General features: G+C 44.2%; 1 protein-coding gene across 1 annotated transcript in view; it reads left to right on the top strand.

Annotated features, from left to right (window-relative positions):
- The window catches only part of setdb1b (SET domain bifurcated histone lysine methyltransferase 1b), a 53,400-nt gene extending 39,741 nt beyond the window's left edge, over window positions 1–13,659 (top strand). Inside the window, 10 exon segments of the mRNA XM_083762049.1 lie at window positions 177–293; window positions 1,589–1,758; window positions 2,596–2,835; window positions 3,723–3,878; window positions 5,463–5,590; window positions 6,831–6,850; window positions 8,338–8,456; window positions 10,142–10,395; window positions 11,655–11,743; window positions 12,648–13,659. Coding sequence (XP_083618175.1) covers window positions 177–293; window positions 1,589–1,758; window positions 2,596–2,835; window positions 3,723–3,878; window positions 5,463–5,590; window positions 6,831–6,850; window positions 8,338–8,456; window positions 10,142–10,395; window positions 11,655–11,743; window positions 12,648–12,765 — 1,411 coding nt within the window. The 3' untranslated portion in view covers window positions 12,766–13,659.
- The last annotated feature ends 2,355 nt before the right edge of the window (window positions 13,660–16,014 follow it).

Genomic DNA, 16,014 nt, shown 5'->3' on the forward strand with positions numbered 1-16,014 from the left:
GAATTCTCCTTTAAGTTATTTTCAATGCTGAGCACCCACTGCCTCAACCAAAGGGCAGATTCCAGAGGAAGCGCACCTGCCTTTTCTTTCTTCATCATTTAGTCATGCTCGTGTGTGTGTGTGTGTGTGTGTGTGTGTGTGTGTGTGTGTGTGTGTGTGTGTGTGTGTGTGCGCAGGACCAAGTGTTTGTGTCACCAGCTGACGCTGCAGGCGACGGCGTGCACCCCGGGCGCTCAGACCAACTACAGCGCAGGTTACACACAAAAAAGGCTGGAGGAGTGTCTTCCTACTGGGTGAGACGCGCACTCTCTCTCTCTCACTCTCACTCACTCACTCACTCTCACACACACACACAAAAGGCTGGAGGAGTATCTTCCTACTGGGTGAGACGTGCACACAGCCTCTCTCTCTCACACTCACACACACACACACACACACACACACACACAAATGGCTGGAGGAGTGTCTTCCTACTGGGTGAGATGCGCGCACACACACTCTTTCTCTCTCACACACACACAATTGGCTGGAGGAGTGTCTTCCTACTGGGTGAGACGCGCACACACACACACTCTTTCTCTCTCACACACACACAATTGGCTGGAGGAGTGTCTTCCTACTGGGTGAGACACGCACACACTCTCTCTCTCTCTCTATCTCTCTCACACACTCACACACACACAAAAGGCTGGAGGAGTGTCTTCCTACTGGGTGAGACGCGCACACACAAACACACACACACACACACACGGTTCCTCAGTGGGGTTACTAGAGGTGTAGCCCTCCAAGCAGAACCCAATGGTACTGACGTTTCTGACATTTTTTAGACCCAGACCATGGGGTCCTGTTCCAGCAGTATCCTGCCACCTGGTACGTGGACATACATAAAACATAAACAACGTGGATAACGCCTGTCTGCGCTCTTTGACAACTTTTCTTTTCGTGTGAGGGCTTCTGAATCTGTGAAGTATAAGTACCCATACATGCCGCTGCGAATATCTCCTGTGGCGCGGAAGCCGTTAAGTATTTTTAATCTTTGTTTGACCGATTTGGTCGCTTTGATTCTTCTCTTCCTTCCTTGTTTATTGACACCTCATTGTACCGCCTATCTGGCTAGCTAGTGGCGCTATAGCTATGACAGAGGCAGGGACGTAGCCGGCACAAGCCAACCGGGAGGCGGTACAATAAACGGTAAACAAACAAGAAGAAATAAAGCGACCAAATCGGTCAAACAAAGGGTTAATACTTAACGGCTTCCGCGCCACAGGAGATATTCGCAGCGGTTTGTATAGGTCCTTATAGTTCACGAATTCAGAATAACTCAAACAAAAAAAGGCCGTCAAACGCCGCAGATACGATGTTACGGAGCATATTTATGTCCGCGTTCCAAAATTCCCATACGAAAATATAGTTATGAACAGGGACCCTACAATAAAGCGACATCCAAATTTCAGAAAAGCTTTATGGAGGGTTCCGAGAGGGGCTACTAGAGGTGAAACATACAGTAAAGTTTAAGTATAAAGGCTAATAACAAAAACTTTAAATCAATTATGTCTCTCTCTCTCCCTCTCTCTCTCTCTCCCTCCAGCATCTACGAGTGCAACAAGAGGTGCAAGTGCTGCGCCGCCATGTGCACCAACCGCCTGGTTCAGCACGGCCTGCAGGTCCGCCTGCAGCTGTTCAAGACCCAGAACAAGGGCTGGGGCATCCGCTGTCTGGACGACGCCGCCAAGGGCTCCTACATCTGCATCTACGCCGGTACGACGCACACACTATACACTAGGGCTGACCTCCATTAGTCGGTACGACGCACACACTATACACTAGGGCTGACCTCCATTAGTCGAATAGTCGACTAATCGATCGGAACGGGTCTCAGTCGACTAAAAGAAATTCCCCACAAAATATTATTGTATTATTCCACTAGGTCTGTGGGGGGACATAAACACATTTGAACATGCTTTCTGACTGTTTTTAACCCATTTACTGCTACCATTTATTGAGAAATTAGGACCTAATTCACGCCAGCTTTTTTTTAAATTTGAGCTCTTATTTTGCCAAGACAACCTTTGTTTACATGATCGGATCCATGCCGGTACACTATAGACCTCCACATCGTCGGCACTGTGCCGTCAAAGAAACGCTGTTTTAACCAAAAATGCCATCTGGGACAAGGAATAGGAGATGCAGGCGATTGAAAGAAACGGATAGAATGGATTATTATGTCGACGGCGATCTAAGATGAACGATCCAGTGTTGTGCTAACAACACAGCTAGCTAACTGGCTGACGTGAGTAACATTATGGCTCGATCGATCGAATGCACTATAAAAGCGCAATTGCCGAAGGGCTACGGCAATGGCGGCAAGTGTTATTATCAAAATTAGGCTTCAATTGCCGAAGAAAGGCTTCATAATCGCATGAAGAAAAATATCCTTTGTTTTTTTAGTGACCACGTGATTTCCTTTTTTGACTGTTTACTGTACAAGAACAGTCAAACGGTGACTCGCATGTTTGTGCCAAATCTCCTCCCCCAAAAATTGGGAACCAGTGATCTAAATTCTCGCTCTCTCGCTCTCTCGCTCTCTCTCTCCAGGTAAGATCCTGACGGACGACTTCGCCGACAAGGAGGGCCTGGAGATGGGCGACGAGTACTTCGCCAACCTGGACCACATCGAGAGCGTGGAGAACTTCAAGGAGGGCTACGAGAGCGAGGCGCACTGCTCCGACAGCGAGGGCAGCGGCGTGGACATGTCCCGCATGAAGATCCAGCCGTCCGGCGGCGCCAACAACACCACCGCGCGGCCGCAAGGGAGGAGGGACGGCAAGGGCAAAGGTGACCCATTCTGACCTGAGATCAGATTCTAAAAATGTCTTCTACATCCTGACAGTTTTCCATTCTGACCTGAGATCAGATTCTAAAAAATGTCTTCTATGTCAGTCACTCTTCGATTTTTCAAAAAATAGCAGACCTACAAGCTCGTAGCGCGCCACTCGGTGGCGCGCTATGAGCTTGTAGATCTGCTATTTTTAAATAGCTAAAGCATAACGTAATGCTAACACCAAAAGGGGGTTCCCGCCCAAAATGGGTTAAAGGACAACTTTAGTTTCTTTTCAACCACGGTTCATGTTTTAGGTTGTTATTAGAGAAAGTAAAAGTTTTTCTTCATATGCTGCTTTCTTTTGTTTTAGGGATTTTAGCTGTTTTTGACAGGGGGGGCGGGGGCATTCGAGCATGGTGCTAAATATGTATTCTTTTACATAGTTTTAACACTCATCTTTTACTTTCTCTAATAACGACCTAAAACATGAACCTTGGTTGAAAAAAAAACTAAAGTTGTCCGTTAACCCATTTTGGTGTTAGCATTATGTCATGCTTTAGCTATTGAAAAATAGCAGATCTACAAGCTCATAGCGCGCCACCGAGTGGTGCGCTACGAGCTTGTAGGTCTGCTATTTTTTTTAAAGTCGAAGAACGACTGACATAGAAACATAGCTTTTTCAGAAAACTGTCAGGATGTAGAAGACATGTTTAGAATCTGATCTCAGGTCAGAATGGGTTAAACGCACGCACGGGAGCAGCGCATGTCTGACCGTTGGTTCCGGCATGTCGGTCTGTGTCTAATCTGTGTCTCCCTCCCTCCTATCCTCTGGTGTGTCTGTCCCTCCCGTCCTCTCGTCTGTCTGTCCCTCCCGTCCCCCCCTGTCCCCCCCGTCCTCCAGGCGACTCTTCGAAGGACAGCAACGACGAGGACGACAAGGACTCTAAGAGCGACGAGGAGAGCGACGGCTCGGACCACACCTTCGGACTGAACAAGGACAACTACTTCAACTCCAGCTCCGTGTGGAGGAGTTACACCACGCGCAGACAGGCTAAGGGTAATGACTTTGATGATTTCACTAGTCACAGTAATCTCTTCAGTAATCTCACACGTCGTCCACTTCTTATTGTTATGAAACTCACAACATCCAATGAATGGCGGAGAGCGTCCTCGTGTGCTTATTTCCATCCACAAACAGGATCCTCCTGAGCTTCTCTCAAAAAGGGTCCACTTGAAAATAATTAACTGGCTTAACAACATCAAAGAAAAATTATAAAAACACGATTCCTTTACTAGTTTACGGTTGCAAAGTTTACTTAATTTACGGTTACAAAGTTTACGGTCAAAAACTGTGTTGTTCCACTGTTGTATCAGCTCAACTCTGAACTTACTTTCGCTTTTATCTGACGTCACTGGACAATCTCACATGCGCAGTAGCTGTTATATCGCTCAAAATAACACGGTATATTTAGAAATGTACAATAAAATATTGCAATAAACAATACCTAATATTAGTAAACAACCACAATACCAAAATGCAACTACTGATAATAATAACACTATATCACCTTGATAAAACACAATGATAAACAAAAATGCAGTAATATTGTAAATCACTCAAAATGTGCTTAAGGTCAGTTTTGGCTCCAACAATGACATAGTTTATTTCGTTTTTTGTTGTTGTTTTTATTACCCCCTTTTGTGCCAGAGAAACACATACGTTTCCAATACAAGAAACAAATGTTCCCGAATCAGCGATATCGGCCGATAATCAATTTATGTGGCAGATAACATCGATGCGTCTCTAGTGATGGTGAGACACGACCTACGCTGCCCGACGCTGTGTTTTTGAAGAATTATCAAATATAAATGCTCTCAAATAACGTCTGCGGACACAAACGGGGAGCACAAAGGGTAACACTGTGATGGTCAGAAGAAGAAGAAATTAACCCATTTGGTGTTTTAAGAGCTACGTTATACTTTAGCTATTGAAAAATAGCAGAGCCCTAATTCAGTGGTTCCCAAACGTTTACATGTCAAGGACCCCTAAATCGACATTTATTAGCACGCGGACCCCCCATTTGAAAAGATGCCAGAGAAGATTTTTATTACGGTTCTAGCAGTGATTCTCAACATTTTCACGTCAAGCACCCTCAGTTTGACATGCATTAGGCCCCCATGTAATGGCATTTCTACCTCTGGGACCCCCAATTTATATTGTAAAATCAATGTTAATTTTACTCTGAGAGTGTACAAATGGACCCGTTGGGGTCCATTTGGTTCCATTTGTACGCTCTCAGAGTTACAGGCCAACAAGGGATTTGGTTCCTAACTATCATTTAGCTGGGCACCCCCTGGAACTCCCTCAAGGACCCCCTGGGGGTCCAACCATTGCCCTAATCGCTCCCGATGTGCAGGTTGGTGCCTTGCATGGTTTCCTCCGCCATCGGTGTGTCCAATGGGTGAATGTAATGCACAATAAAGCACCTTGGATAAAAGCTCTATAAAAAATGCACCATTTACCCTGGAATGTAGAATAATTTGTACATTCCAGTCCAGTGTTTCCATGAAAAAAATAAAATAATTGTTTGATGAAAAAGACGGTGATGGTGACTGTGTCTCTGTCGGTCGGTCCTCACAGGCAGCCAGGACAGTAAAGAAGGACCGCCGTCGACAGGGGGTCCGGACGACCGGAAGCCCCCCGTGGTGCCAGAGGAGACTGGGAAGAGCAAAGTGGCCTCATGGCTGACCAGCCAGGGTCTGAAGAAGGTGACTTTCTCAGTCCTTCCCGTTTGTCTTCAGCCCAAATTCCAATACCCCAAATCTCGGGGAGTCACACTTGGCCTCGCTTAGCGATACTAATATCACTACGTGCGATTTTAGTCCGGTCCCTCTCAGCAATAGTTGTTTTTTTCCCCGCAATGTCCCGCCCATAGACTGTAAAAAATATGGACAAAGCGTTCCCCGGGTCTAACATGGACGTAAAATGTAGCCTGTAATTCCTTGCACTGTAAGTCGCCATATTTCTAGATCCGTTTGGGCCCAGCTGGCCATTGGCTGGCTCCGTTTGGGCCCAGCTGGCCATTGGCTGGCCCAGACAACGATGCGGGACTTCCCCCCCCCCCCCCCCCCCTTACTCTTCGTTGGTTTTTATTTTGACTGAACGGGGGGTGGCTCCCGTTCATAGACTAACGGTAGCCACGCCCCTCAGAACATACGTGACTTTATGGTCATTTCTTTTTATAAATGGGACCATAATTTTCCAAAAAGACTTGAGAAATGAGACTTTAAACTAGTGACTGGAAGCAGAAAGTATTCATGACCATGTTTTTGAAGGTAATACAGTCTCTATGGAGCTATGGGGTTTTTTGGGCCCAATGACAGCGCCACAACAGGCCATTATATGAACTTTCAGGAAGTCCCGATTTCCTTAGTGGCTTCACGAAATATGTGTCTGACTGCCCCCCTGGTCCCGCCCCATGTTTGCATACTGGGGCCTGCCTAGCTTCTACATCTGCTATTTTCAGCATGCAACCAAGTGTAAAATCAACCGGTACGACGCGGCCATCAAGTCCCTTCAAAATGTATTTTTGTCGTACAATATCTTATCATATTTAGTTAAAGGTATATTCAGTGATTTCACTTAATTCAAATATCACTTATTTTTTTTGTTTTGTTGTGATAATCCTCTCTACTATAGAGTGTGCTGACCATATAAGGAGTTCCTCCCTGTCCCCAGTTAACCCCTGGGGGTCAAACAAACTTAGGTTTCGTTTTTGGCTGGGTGGCAAAGCCAAGGCCCCTCTCTATCCTGATTGGATGAAGGCTTTGCCACCTAGCCAAAACGAAACCTAAGGTTTTTTGAGTGAAATCACTGAATATACCTTTAACTAAAACTAGACCAACACTTAACACATTTCAGATGACGAACAAGTTACTGAAAACAAATTTCAACTTTATTTTATTCAAAAGACGATAATAATTGATCCTCTTCTTTTATGCGTTCCAGGAGGGTGGCGACGACAAGAGGTATGTATGACTCGTGTTATAAATAATGTGATGTGTACTGTATTCCCTTCCATCTATTGAAGGGAATATACCCATTTTGGGCGGGAACCCCTTTTGGTGTTTTAAGTATTATATTATACTTTAGCTATTGAAAAATAGCAGATCTACATTTGTAGGTCTGCTATTTTTGAAAAATCGTGAAAATGTGTCGCAAATCTTTGAATATATATTCTTTCAGTTTTTAACTCAAATTTAACTCACTTTGCTTGGAACAACATATTTTCAGATTGGGGTCTGTGGCCAAATACAGATAATTCTGGTCATGAAAATGTTTGAGCACCACTGACATAGAAACATAGTTTTTTTTTCTTCAGAAAACTGATTCAGAAGACATTTGTAGAATCGTCCTCAGATGGAAATGCATTAAGACACATAATCACTTCATTGTCACTGGTTGGGTACACGCACGTGAGAAAATGTATGCTCAGTAGCTCCACTACAAATAAAACACTCGATACAAACAATAACAACTGGGCCAAATATTGCTGAAAGTGCTGAGGGATATTGCACAGTCAATCTATGAGCTCTTCACGGTGCATTTATACGATACAGCTTCATTGTCCGTTTGCACTGGTATTTGTTTTGCGTCCACGACGTCACCGTTCAAGATTCAGACTAGACATGGACATTACAGGACAAAAATCACAGGAACGGATATGAACATAACTTCTGGATTAACGATTTTGGACAGCCTGATGTACACAGGAGTTCTTTAGTCTGTTTTTTTCTTAAATTTAGGGACTCTAAACCGCCTCATGGAGGGCAACGGTTGATATTCGTCATTTAAAACATGTAAGGAGTCAGAAGAGATACTCTTCGTCAGTCTCTGCATGCTCTTGGTCTGGGCTTATTTGAACCCATTCTGACCTGAGATCAGATTCTAAAAATGTCTGTTTGAAAATGACAGTTTTCTGAAAAAGCTATGTTTCTGTGTCAGTCGTTCTTCGATTTTTCAAAAATAGCAGACCTACAAGCTTGTCACTCGGTGGCGTGCTATGAGCTTGTAGATCTGCTATTTTTCAATAGCTAAAGCATAGCATAATGCTAACACCAAGGGTCCCCGCCCCAAAATGGGTTAAAGGAATGTTATGAGTTTGTAGAGCACGCCGCTATTTTTGAACATGTAAAGAAAATGCAATAATAATAATAATTGGCATCCCTGGCATTTTGTTTGGGAAGATCTTCAATATCACACATGCAGTAGTGGTTCTACTTCAGGTCCACCTGCTCCTTCTATGGAGAAACCTTTATTCTCTGGTCTGGTGAGACACCTACTGGTTGACAAGTGCTACTGCAACCGAAGCTCAATTTATCCTTTGCTCTCAAACATGTCGAGATGCTGAGGTTCGAATGCCGGTTAGGATATAAAAGTTACAGATTGTGGGTAATAAACTGTGTGTGTGTGTGTGTGTGTGTGTGTGTGTGTGTGTGTGTGTGTGTGTGCGCAGCAGCAGTGAGTTGGTGAAGAAACAGGAAGTGATGACGCTATCGGACAGCGACGATGTTCAGACCATCAGCTCTGGATCAGACGTTCCTCTTCCTCCTAAACACAACAAACCCTCCCACGGTGAGGAAGCGTCTGGCCTTACACTAGCCGATTTTTTTCAATCTGAAATCTGATAGCACCACACACTACAGGATAATCGGGCCCGATTATTTTATCTGATTATTTTATACAGCACACACTACACGAGTTTAAAACTCGGGCGCGCCTCGGGCACAAATATCAAACATTCTTGATGTTGATCGGGCCGATCACGCTGTGAGCGGCCCCAAGCAGATCGGAGGGATTACGATTGGATCTTTTATACACTCGCACTAGACGATAAATTATCGCTCTCGATTATCGGCTAGTGTACGGCCAGCTTATGTCATTGATTTTTTTTTATTTATGTCTGAATGTGAAAGCAGGGAATCATAGCTTCCAATTGACATATTGGTTGTTCAGTTTGACCAAACAGTTTTGGAGATATGGCTTATAGAGTGATGTCTTGCAGAGAAACAGCGAGTGGAGAAAACAGGCTTGAAAGGTTCACTTCTGTGGACTCTAACATTACACCTATAGCTACATGTTTAAGCATTTATTTCATATTTACATGTCGATTTCAGCTCCGACACCTATTTCATACATGCTCTAGTATGTGAAGAGTCTGTCTGAAGAGTCTGTTTACTCATTTTGGATAAAAGATATATATAAATCAGTTTGTCTCCTCCTAAACAGTTAGTCTTGCCGCCACGACTGTCTCTGTATCAAAAAGAGTCACATTTGATGACGACCAGCTTTTTTATATTGCTATATTAAACTATTTATTTAACCTTCGGTTATTATAATAATCATAATAAAACAATAACTATATAGTGTGTTTACAAAACTAACTTTTTATTTATTACAATTGTTTGTGGATGGTTGGTGGTTCATATGTCACTGAATACGTTTTTAAATGTGATCTTTTGTTACGTTTTTAGTACTACTCAATCCTGCACTTGACATTATCATTTTCACAAAAAAATATAAACTAATAAAAACTAGCAAATCCCTTCTAAAGACGAATTAAAACTAACTGAATTAGAAAAATATATTATATTCAAAACAAACTAAAATTAAGAACTATTCTAACCTTCCCTCCCTCCCCATCAGTGACCAATAAGAAGCAGGTATAGCGGTGAAGTCTACGAATAAAAACTAGACTAAAATGTTAGGAAGGGACAAAGGGAAATCCAGTATGAGTCATTTCACACTTGGTTACATAGTCGACCTAGCCGACCTAGCTTGTAGTTCTGCTATTTTCAGCAAGTGTAAAATCAGCCATTACGGCGGCATCAAGGCCTGACTAAATACATTGTAGTCGACTAAATCTACAGTTGATTTAGTCGACTACAATGTATTTTAAAATCGAATGATATTTAGTCGACTAAAACTACACGAACACCAAGACATTCCAGGTGACTAAAACGTGACTAAATCTAAATGAAAGCCATTCAAGAGACTATAGGGCTGTATTTTGCGTGTCTTAAGTACCAGGTCTTATTACTTAACTTTAGACCTGGAGGCGTGATCAATGCTCTTTGGCCACTCAGAATAGTCAAATGGCATTGATCACGCCTCCGGGTCTTAAGTTAAGTAATAAGACCTGGTACTTAAGTTAAGTAATAAGACCTGGTACTTAAGACACGCAAAATACAGCCCTATGACTTAAAAACTAAAATGTGCTGCCAAAAAAAACGATTCTAACCTTCCCTCTCCCCATCCAGTGGCCAACAAGAAGCAGGTGGCGGTCAAGTCCACGCGAGGCTTCGCCCTGAAGAGCCACGGCGTGCTGGTGAAGTCCGGGGTCCCCGGGGGGGTCCCCGGGGGCTCGGCCGCCGCCAAGGCCGCCGCCGCCGCTCAGGGTCAGAGCGGAGGGGGCCCCGACGGCCCCAAGAACACCCGGCAGTTCTTCGACGGAGAGGAGTCCTGTTACATCATCGACGCCAAGCTGGAGGGCAACCTGGGCCGATACCTCAACGTTGGTTCAACTTTATATTATATATATATATATATATACTGTCGTCACAGCTGCCTGTCGGGCGGAAACCTCTTAACTCCATATTTTTTTTTACTTTTTGTGTTTCTTTGTGAATTTAACCCATTTTTGGGCGAGAACCCCTTTTGGTGTTTTTTTCTTTTTTTTTTCTTTTTTTTTAATGTTTTAAAAAATAATGTTTTATAATTACTAGTCCTTACCCGTTGTGAGATATTTGCCCCCCCCCCCTTGTGGCCGTGAAGGGTACTGCGCCTGGGTGCGTTTGTAATTGACTAATACATTAATTAATCATCATTAATGTGTGAAATCGAAAAAGGGCTTTGTTACGCCCTCCATATGCATATGGTCAATGCCTGTGTGAAAAGTGGGAGTGATTGGTGCAGGCAGTAAGGAGTTACGGCACTGTTTCTGACACACACGGACACACACACACACACACACAGACACTCACTCAGACATTTGGTTAATTATAGTATGATATTATTACATTATAATTTTTTAATGTTTTATAAAATAAAGGCTTTCACCTTTATTTTATATTTTTTATGGAGGGATAGACAGTAGGCTGACAGGAAAATGGGGAGAGAGATGGGGGGGGGGAAGACATGCAGTAAAGGCCATCGGGATCGGGATTCGAACCCGCGGCACACTGCCAGACTGGGCCAAGCCAAGGTGCCTGGACCGCTGAGCCACGGCCCAGCCCCCCTTTTGGTGTTTTAAGCATTATGTTATGCTTTAGCTGTTGGAAAATAGCAGATCTACAAGCATCCGGTGCCGTGCTACGAGCTTGTAGGTCTGCTATGTTTTTTGAAAAATCGTGAAAATGTGGCGCAAATCTTTGAATATATATTATTTCAGAGCATCAACACATTTTCAGATGGGGGTCCTCGGCCAAATACAGGTTAAGGTATTTGATTAAAGGTTAAGCACCACTGACAAACTGTTTTTTTACTGACTTTTTTTTTTTTAAATCGACCTCAGTCCAAAATGGGTTAAAGGGCCACTTCACTTTTCTGGACCTATGAGGTTTCCACTTGAAAGAGATGATTTCATATTTACATCGCACATTTTATGCTCAACGCCGGTTGCCATTTGATCACATTTGGAGACGTTAACTTTTATACTTATCACGGTCTCTCTCCAAATCTCCTCTTCCTCCCACCTCTCTTCTCTCCGTCTCTCCTCTTCATTCTCTGTCCTGTCCGTGCCTCCATCTTGTGTCTCTCTCTCTCTCATTGCAGCATAGCTGCAGTCCCAACCTGTTTGTCCAGAATGTGTTCGTGGACACGCATGACCTGCGTTTCCCCTGGGTCGCGTTCTTCGCCAGCAAGTGAGTTCATCAATCTTCCACTGATTAACTCCCCCAGCTGTTCTCACCGTTATCCGTGACAATTGAATTACAGCTAACGGGGTCATGCTGTTGAATCATATCGGGCAGGGTGCCCGGTCGAAGCGGTGCCCTCTGTCAGTCTGTCCTCACACTGCTACACTGTGGGACCCCCCAGGGGTCCTTGAGGCAGTTCCAGGGGGTCCCCAGCTAAATTATAGTTTGGAACCAAATAGAGCCTTATGGGCAGATAGAAATGTCATTAAATGGGGGTCCGTAGACTAATGCATGTCAAACTGGGGGTCCTTGACAATAAAACGGGTTGAGAATCACTGCTAGAGCCGTACAAATGTTCTCTTATTAACCCATTCTGAACCGGCACCCATTTTGGTGTTAGCATCATGTTATGCTTTAGCTATTGAAAAATAGCAGATCTACAAGCTCATATCGCGCCACCGAGTGGCGCGATACGAGCTTGTAGGTCTGCTATTTTTGAAAAATCGAAGAACGACTGACTTTTTTTATCTGATCTCAGGTCAGAATGGGTTTAATCAGACCAGTGTGTGTCCAGTGGAAACCTCGTATGAATCTGATCTCAGGTCAGAATGGGTTAATGGGTGTCCCTGGCATCTTTTCAAATGGGGGTCTGCGGGCTAATTAGTGTCAATGTGGGGGTCCTCGGCATGAAAAGGTTTGGGAACCAGTTCACCAGTTTTGATTTCGTCAATTAAAACTATGACGAAAAAATGCTCATCGACTGGCTTTTTTTCACAGACGACAACTAAATAAAAACTAAACTATGTCGACAGGAAAAGATAATGCATGTGATTAAATGTTAGTATTAATTTAAAAAAAATGTACGTGCATTTAACTGTGTGTGTGTGTGTGTGCGCGCGCGCGTCTCCAGGCGAATCCGAGCCGGCACAGAGCTGACGTGGGATTATAACTACGAGGTTGGCAGTGTGGAGGGCAAAGAGCTTCTCTGCTGCTGTGGATCCACTGAATGTAGAGGACGACTTCTGTAACCAAAGGCACTACTAGACTCTCTCTCTCTCTCTCTGTCTCTCTCTCTCTCCTCTTGTCTAGCTCTTCTCTGACCATGTATCTGCATTCACAACACATGCAGATGGCTAGTTCTGGAGGCTGAAATATAGTCGCGCCACGTCGCTAATCGGACTGTAGACAATGACCTGCACGTGGTGTTAGACTAGAGGAAACCTGGGAAAGTTATCAGCTGGCTATATAACCGAAGCAAGGAAATCTCTCTCTCTCTCTCTCTCTCTCTCCCTCAGCATTGTTACTGTGGTCCATAAGAGGCGGTGGTCCGTTAGGGAGGTTTGGAAAATGAAATGTTTGTTGACCCACCAGGACCATGAATTTAACCGCTTCACTGTCGAGAGGTTCTGCGCATTTGGATATTTGTGATTTTTTTTTTTTTTTTTATGTCTCTCAATGCCGTCTTTGTCTATCTGGTATCTTTTTTTAGTTTATTTTTTTATTTTTATGTATATATGAAACTGTCTATTTAGGGTAGGAAACAATTTATGATTTATCAAAATGTTAAGGAAGGAAAGCAGGTAGTTGAGGGCCACATGTTCCCTGGGGGCCCCCGTGGTAGTTGAGGGCCACAGGTATGGCTGAGAGTCTCACCCTATGTTTTAACAGAGGGAGACCTTAGAGACCCACGGCGAGTGTCGCTTAATCGCCCCACTGTCGCCGGGCGACATCGCCCCCAAAAGATTAATTATGTTCATCTTTTCGGCCGACGTTCCCCTGCCCGCTTTTCGACTCATCGCCTGCTATCGACCTCTATCGCCAGTTGTCGCCGTGTCCCATTGACAAATAATGCACTTCCGAAAGGTTCGTCTGACTGTCGCCCGTAGTGTTAAAACGTACTGTTCATCTTCTCTCCATTTCAGTTCTGTTAGCATTATGTTATGCTTTAGCTATTGAAAAATAGCAGATCTACAAGCTCGTAGCGCGCCACTCGGTGGCGCGCTACGAGCTTGTAGATCTGCTATTTTTGAAAAATCTAAGACATTTTTTTTAATCTGATCTCAGGTCAGAATGAAAACTGTCAGGATGTAGAAGACATTTTTAGAATCTGATCTCAGGTCAGAATGGGTTAACGGGCCACCTCTCTGTTCACTTAAGATGTTATCCCAGCTTGTCTATGCTTTGATACGTAGACCCTCTGTTAGTAAAAAAACATACTAAGGCCTTTTTTTTCTTCTTTTCTTCGGTTATAGTCTAATTTCAAAGGAACTTTGTTATGTGTTGTTCTGCCTCAATTCCTTTTGTTTGTTCATTTATTGTTATTAAAATGTCATTTTACTACTACGCCCGTGTTTTCCTCCCTGAATCAAACACGATAACGATGATTACCACCGGCGTCATCTACGGGGGTGCAGAAGCGCAGCTGCACCCACTGGCATTCTGTTTTAATAGCAGAATATGCACCCACTGTCGTGACTGTCCTGAATGAAATGTCACGTAGTCACATACCTTGTGCGTCGGGCGCCGGCCAGATAGGTGTTGGGCCGCCGCCCATGGGCTAATAAGGTGGCTTTTGTTCTGCTGCCAGGTAGAGAGTATAAATGTCCATACATTACAGTACAGGATTAATTTCCATTTGACTACGAATCTATATGAAGCCACCTCCAGCCAAGAAGAGATTTCTCCAGTCCATCCTACAATTCGGCGCCGCCGCCTCAAAGACCCGGCTGCTCCCACCAGAGCCCGCTGCCACATCGACTCCAGTGCCCGGCGCTCCTGCGCCTGCCGCCGCCAAGACCCGTCTCCCAGTCTGGCGGGCGGGCGGGGGGGGCACCCACCGCCGTTATAGGAACGTGACGCGGCTGATGATTACTATCAGAATATTAACCGTCTCACACAAATTATCGCTAAAGGAGTTTGCACACATTTTTCAGATTAGGTCCTTGCAGACTGGTGCGAAAAAAATCCGAAATTCGTTCCGATATTCCTGTCCGAAAACGCAGTGGTGTGCAGCGGACCTTTAAACTGATGTCATTCATGTTACGTTACGTTCTCTGTATAGGGTCGTCCTTGGACCAGTCCTCTCCGAAACCCTTCCATACATCTGGCCTGCAGCTGCATCTTCCACACACTGCATATAGCTTTACCTCACTTTAATGTCTTTTTAACGCTTTGGGAGTTGACCCATAAGCCCAGGTATCTGTATGTCATTGTCTTTCTTTCATGGCGTTGACGTCTCCTGCTGTGTGTCATTTAGTGGTGGATGGACCGGGAGCCCTTCTACTTGTAGCCGGTTGCCTCAGTTTTCTTGGTATTTATTGCGAACGCAATGAGCACTAACTATGCAGAACATGTCTGTCTGTGTGTGTGTGTGTGTGTGTCACGCTGTAACACCACCCGCCCGCCACCAGATGGCACAGCTGTATCACACACACACACACAAAACATAACTTAAAAAATAAATAATTACAAGCTGCGTTCGCTTCCCGCGTTTGCGTGTCTTACTTGTTTAGCCAAAGACCAGCCCTCCGCCTGGCACACTGTCTCCTTCCTCCCCATGATCCTCAATAACCACTTGAACCCCCCAGCATCCATGTTTCTGGGAACATCAGCCGAAAAACGGCAAATCTACAAGCTCGTGACTTGAGCTTCAATCCGCAAACATTTCTCTTTTCGCCACCTAAACAAAATGGTTTCTACAAGAGAGCATGTAGATCCACTATAGATTGAAATGGAGGAGCTGCTATGGCTATACGTTTATTGCCACCCCGGCCTATTTCTTTCTGAAATGACACTCCTGCATGCTCAATTTACAGGGCAAAGTCCTGGTCTAGATTTCCCTGAAGCGCTTAAAGGAGAATTCCATGCTAGAAGGCTTTCTTACTTTCTTTTATTTGTAGTTGTTACGTCCCCACCAAAGAGGTCCAGGTGTTATTTTGTGCAAAAGTGCATTATTGGCTATTTCCCCTAATATAAGCCCTCAATGAATTGAATGGGGCATTGGGGTGTTGTGCTAATTTGCTTATTTGCTCAAAAATCAATTTCTTTTGTATATATCCTCTCTTCATAATGTAAATGCTAGTATCCCAAGCGGCACACTTTACTACTAGCAAATTAGCACAAAAATCCAACGCCCCATTGAGGGCTTATATATATTAGGGGTAATAGCCAATAATGCACTTTTGCACAAAACACAAAAACACCTGGACCTCTTTGGTGGAGACGTAACAAACGACTACAAATAAAGGTAAGCAAGCCTTCCAGCATGGAATTCTCCT

This window comes from Protomyctophum parallelum (genome assembly GCF_964188405.1).
Source record: "Protomyctophum parallelum genome assembly, chromosome: 3".
In the NCBI taxonomy this organism is placed as follows: Eukaryota; Metazoa; Chordata; class Actinopteri; order Myctophiformes; family Myctophidae; genus Protomyctophum; species Protomyctophum parallelum.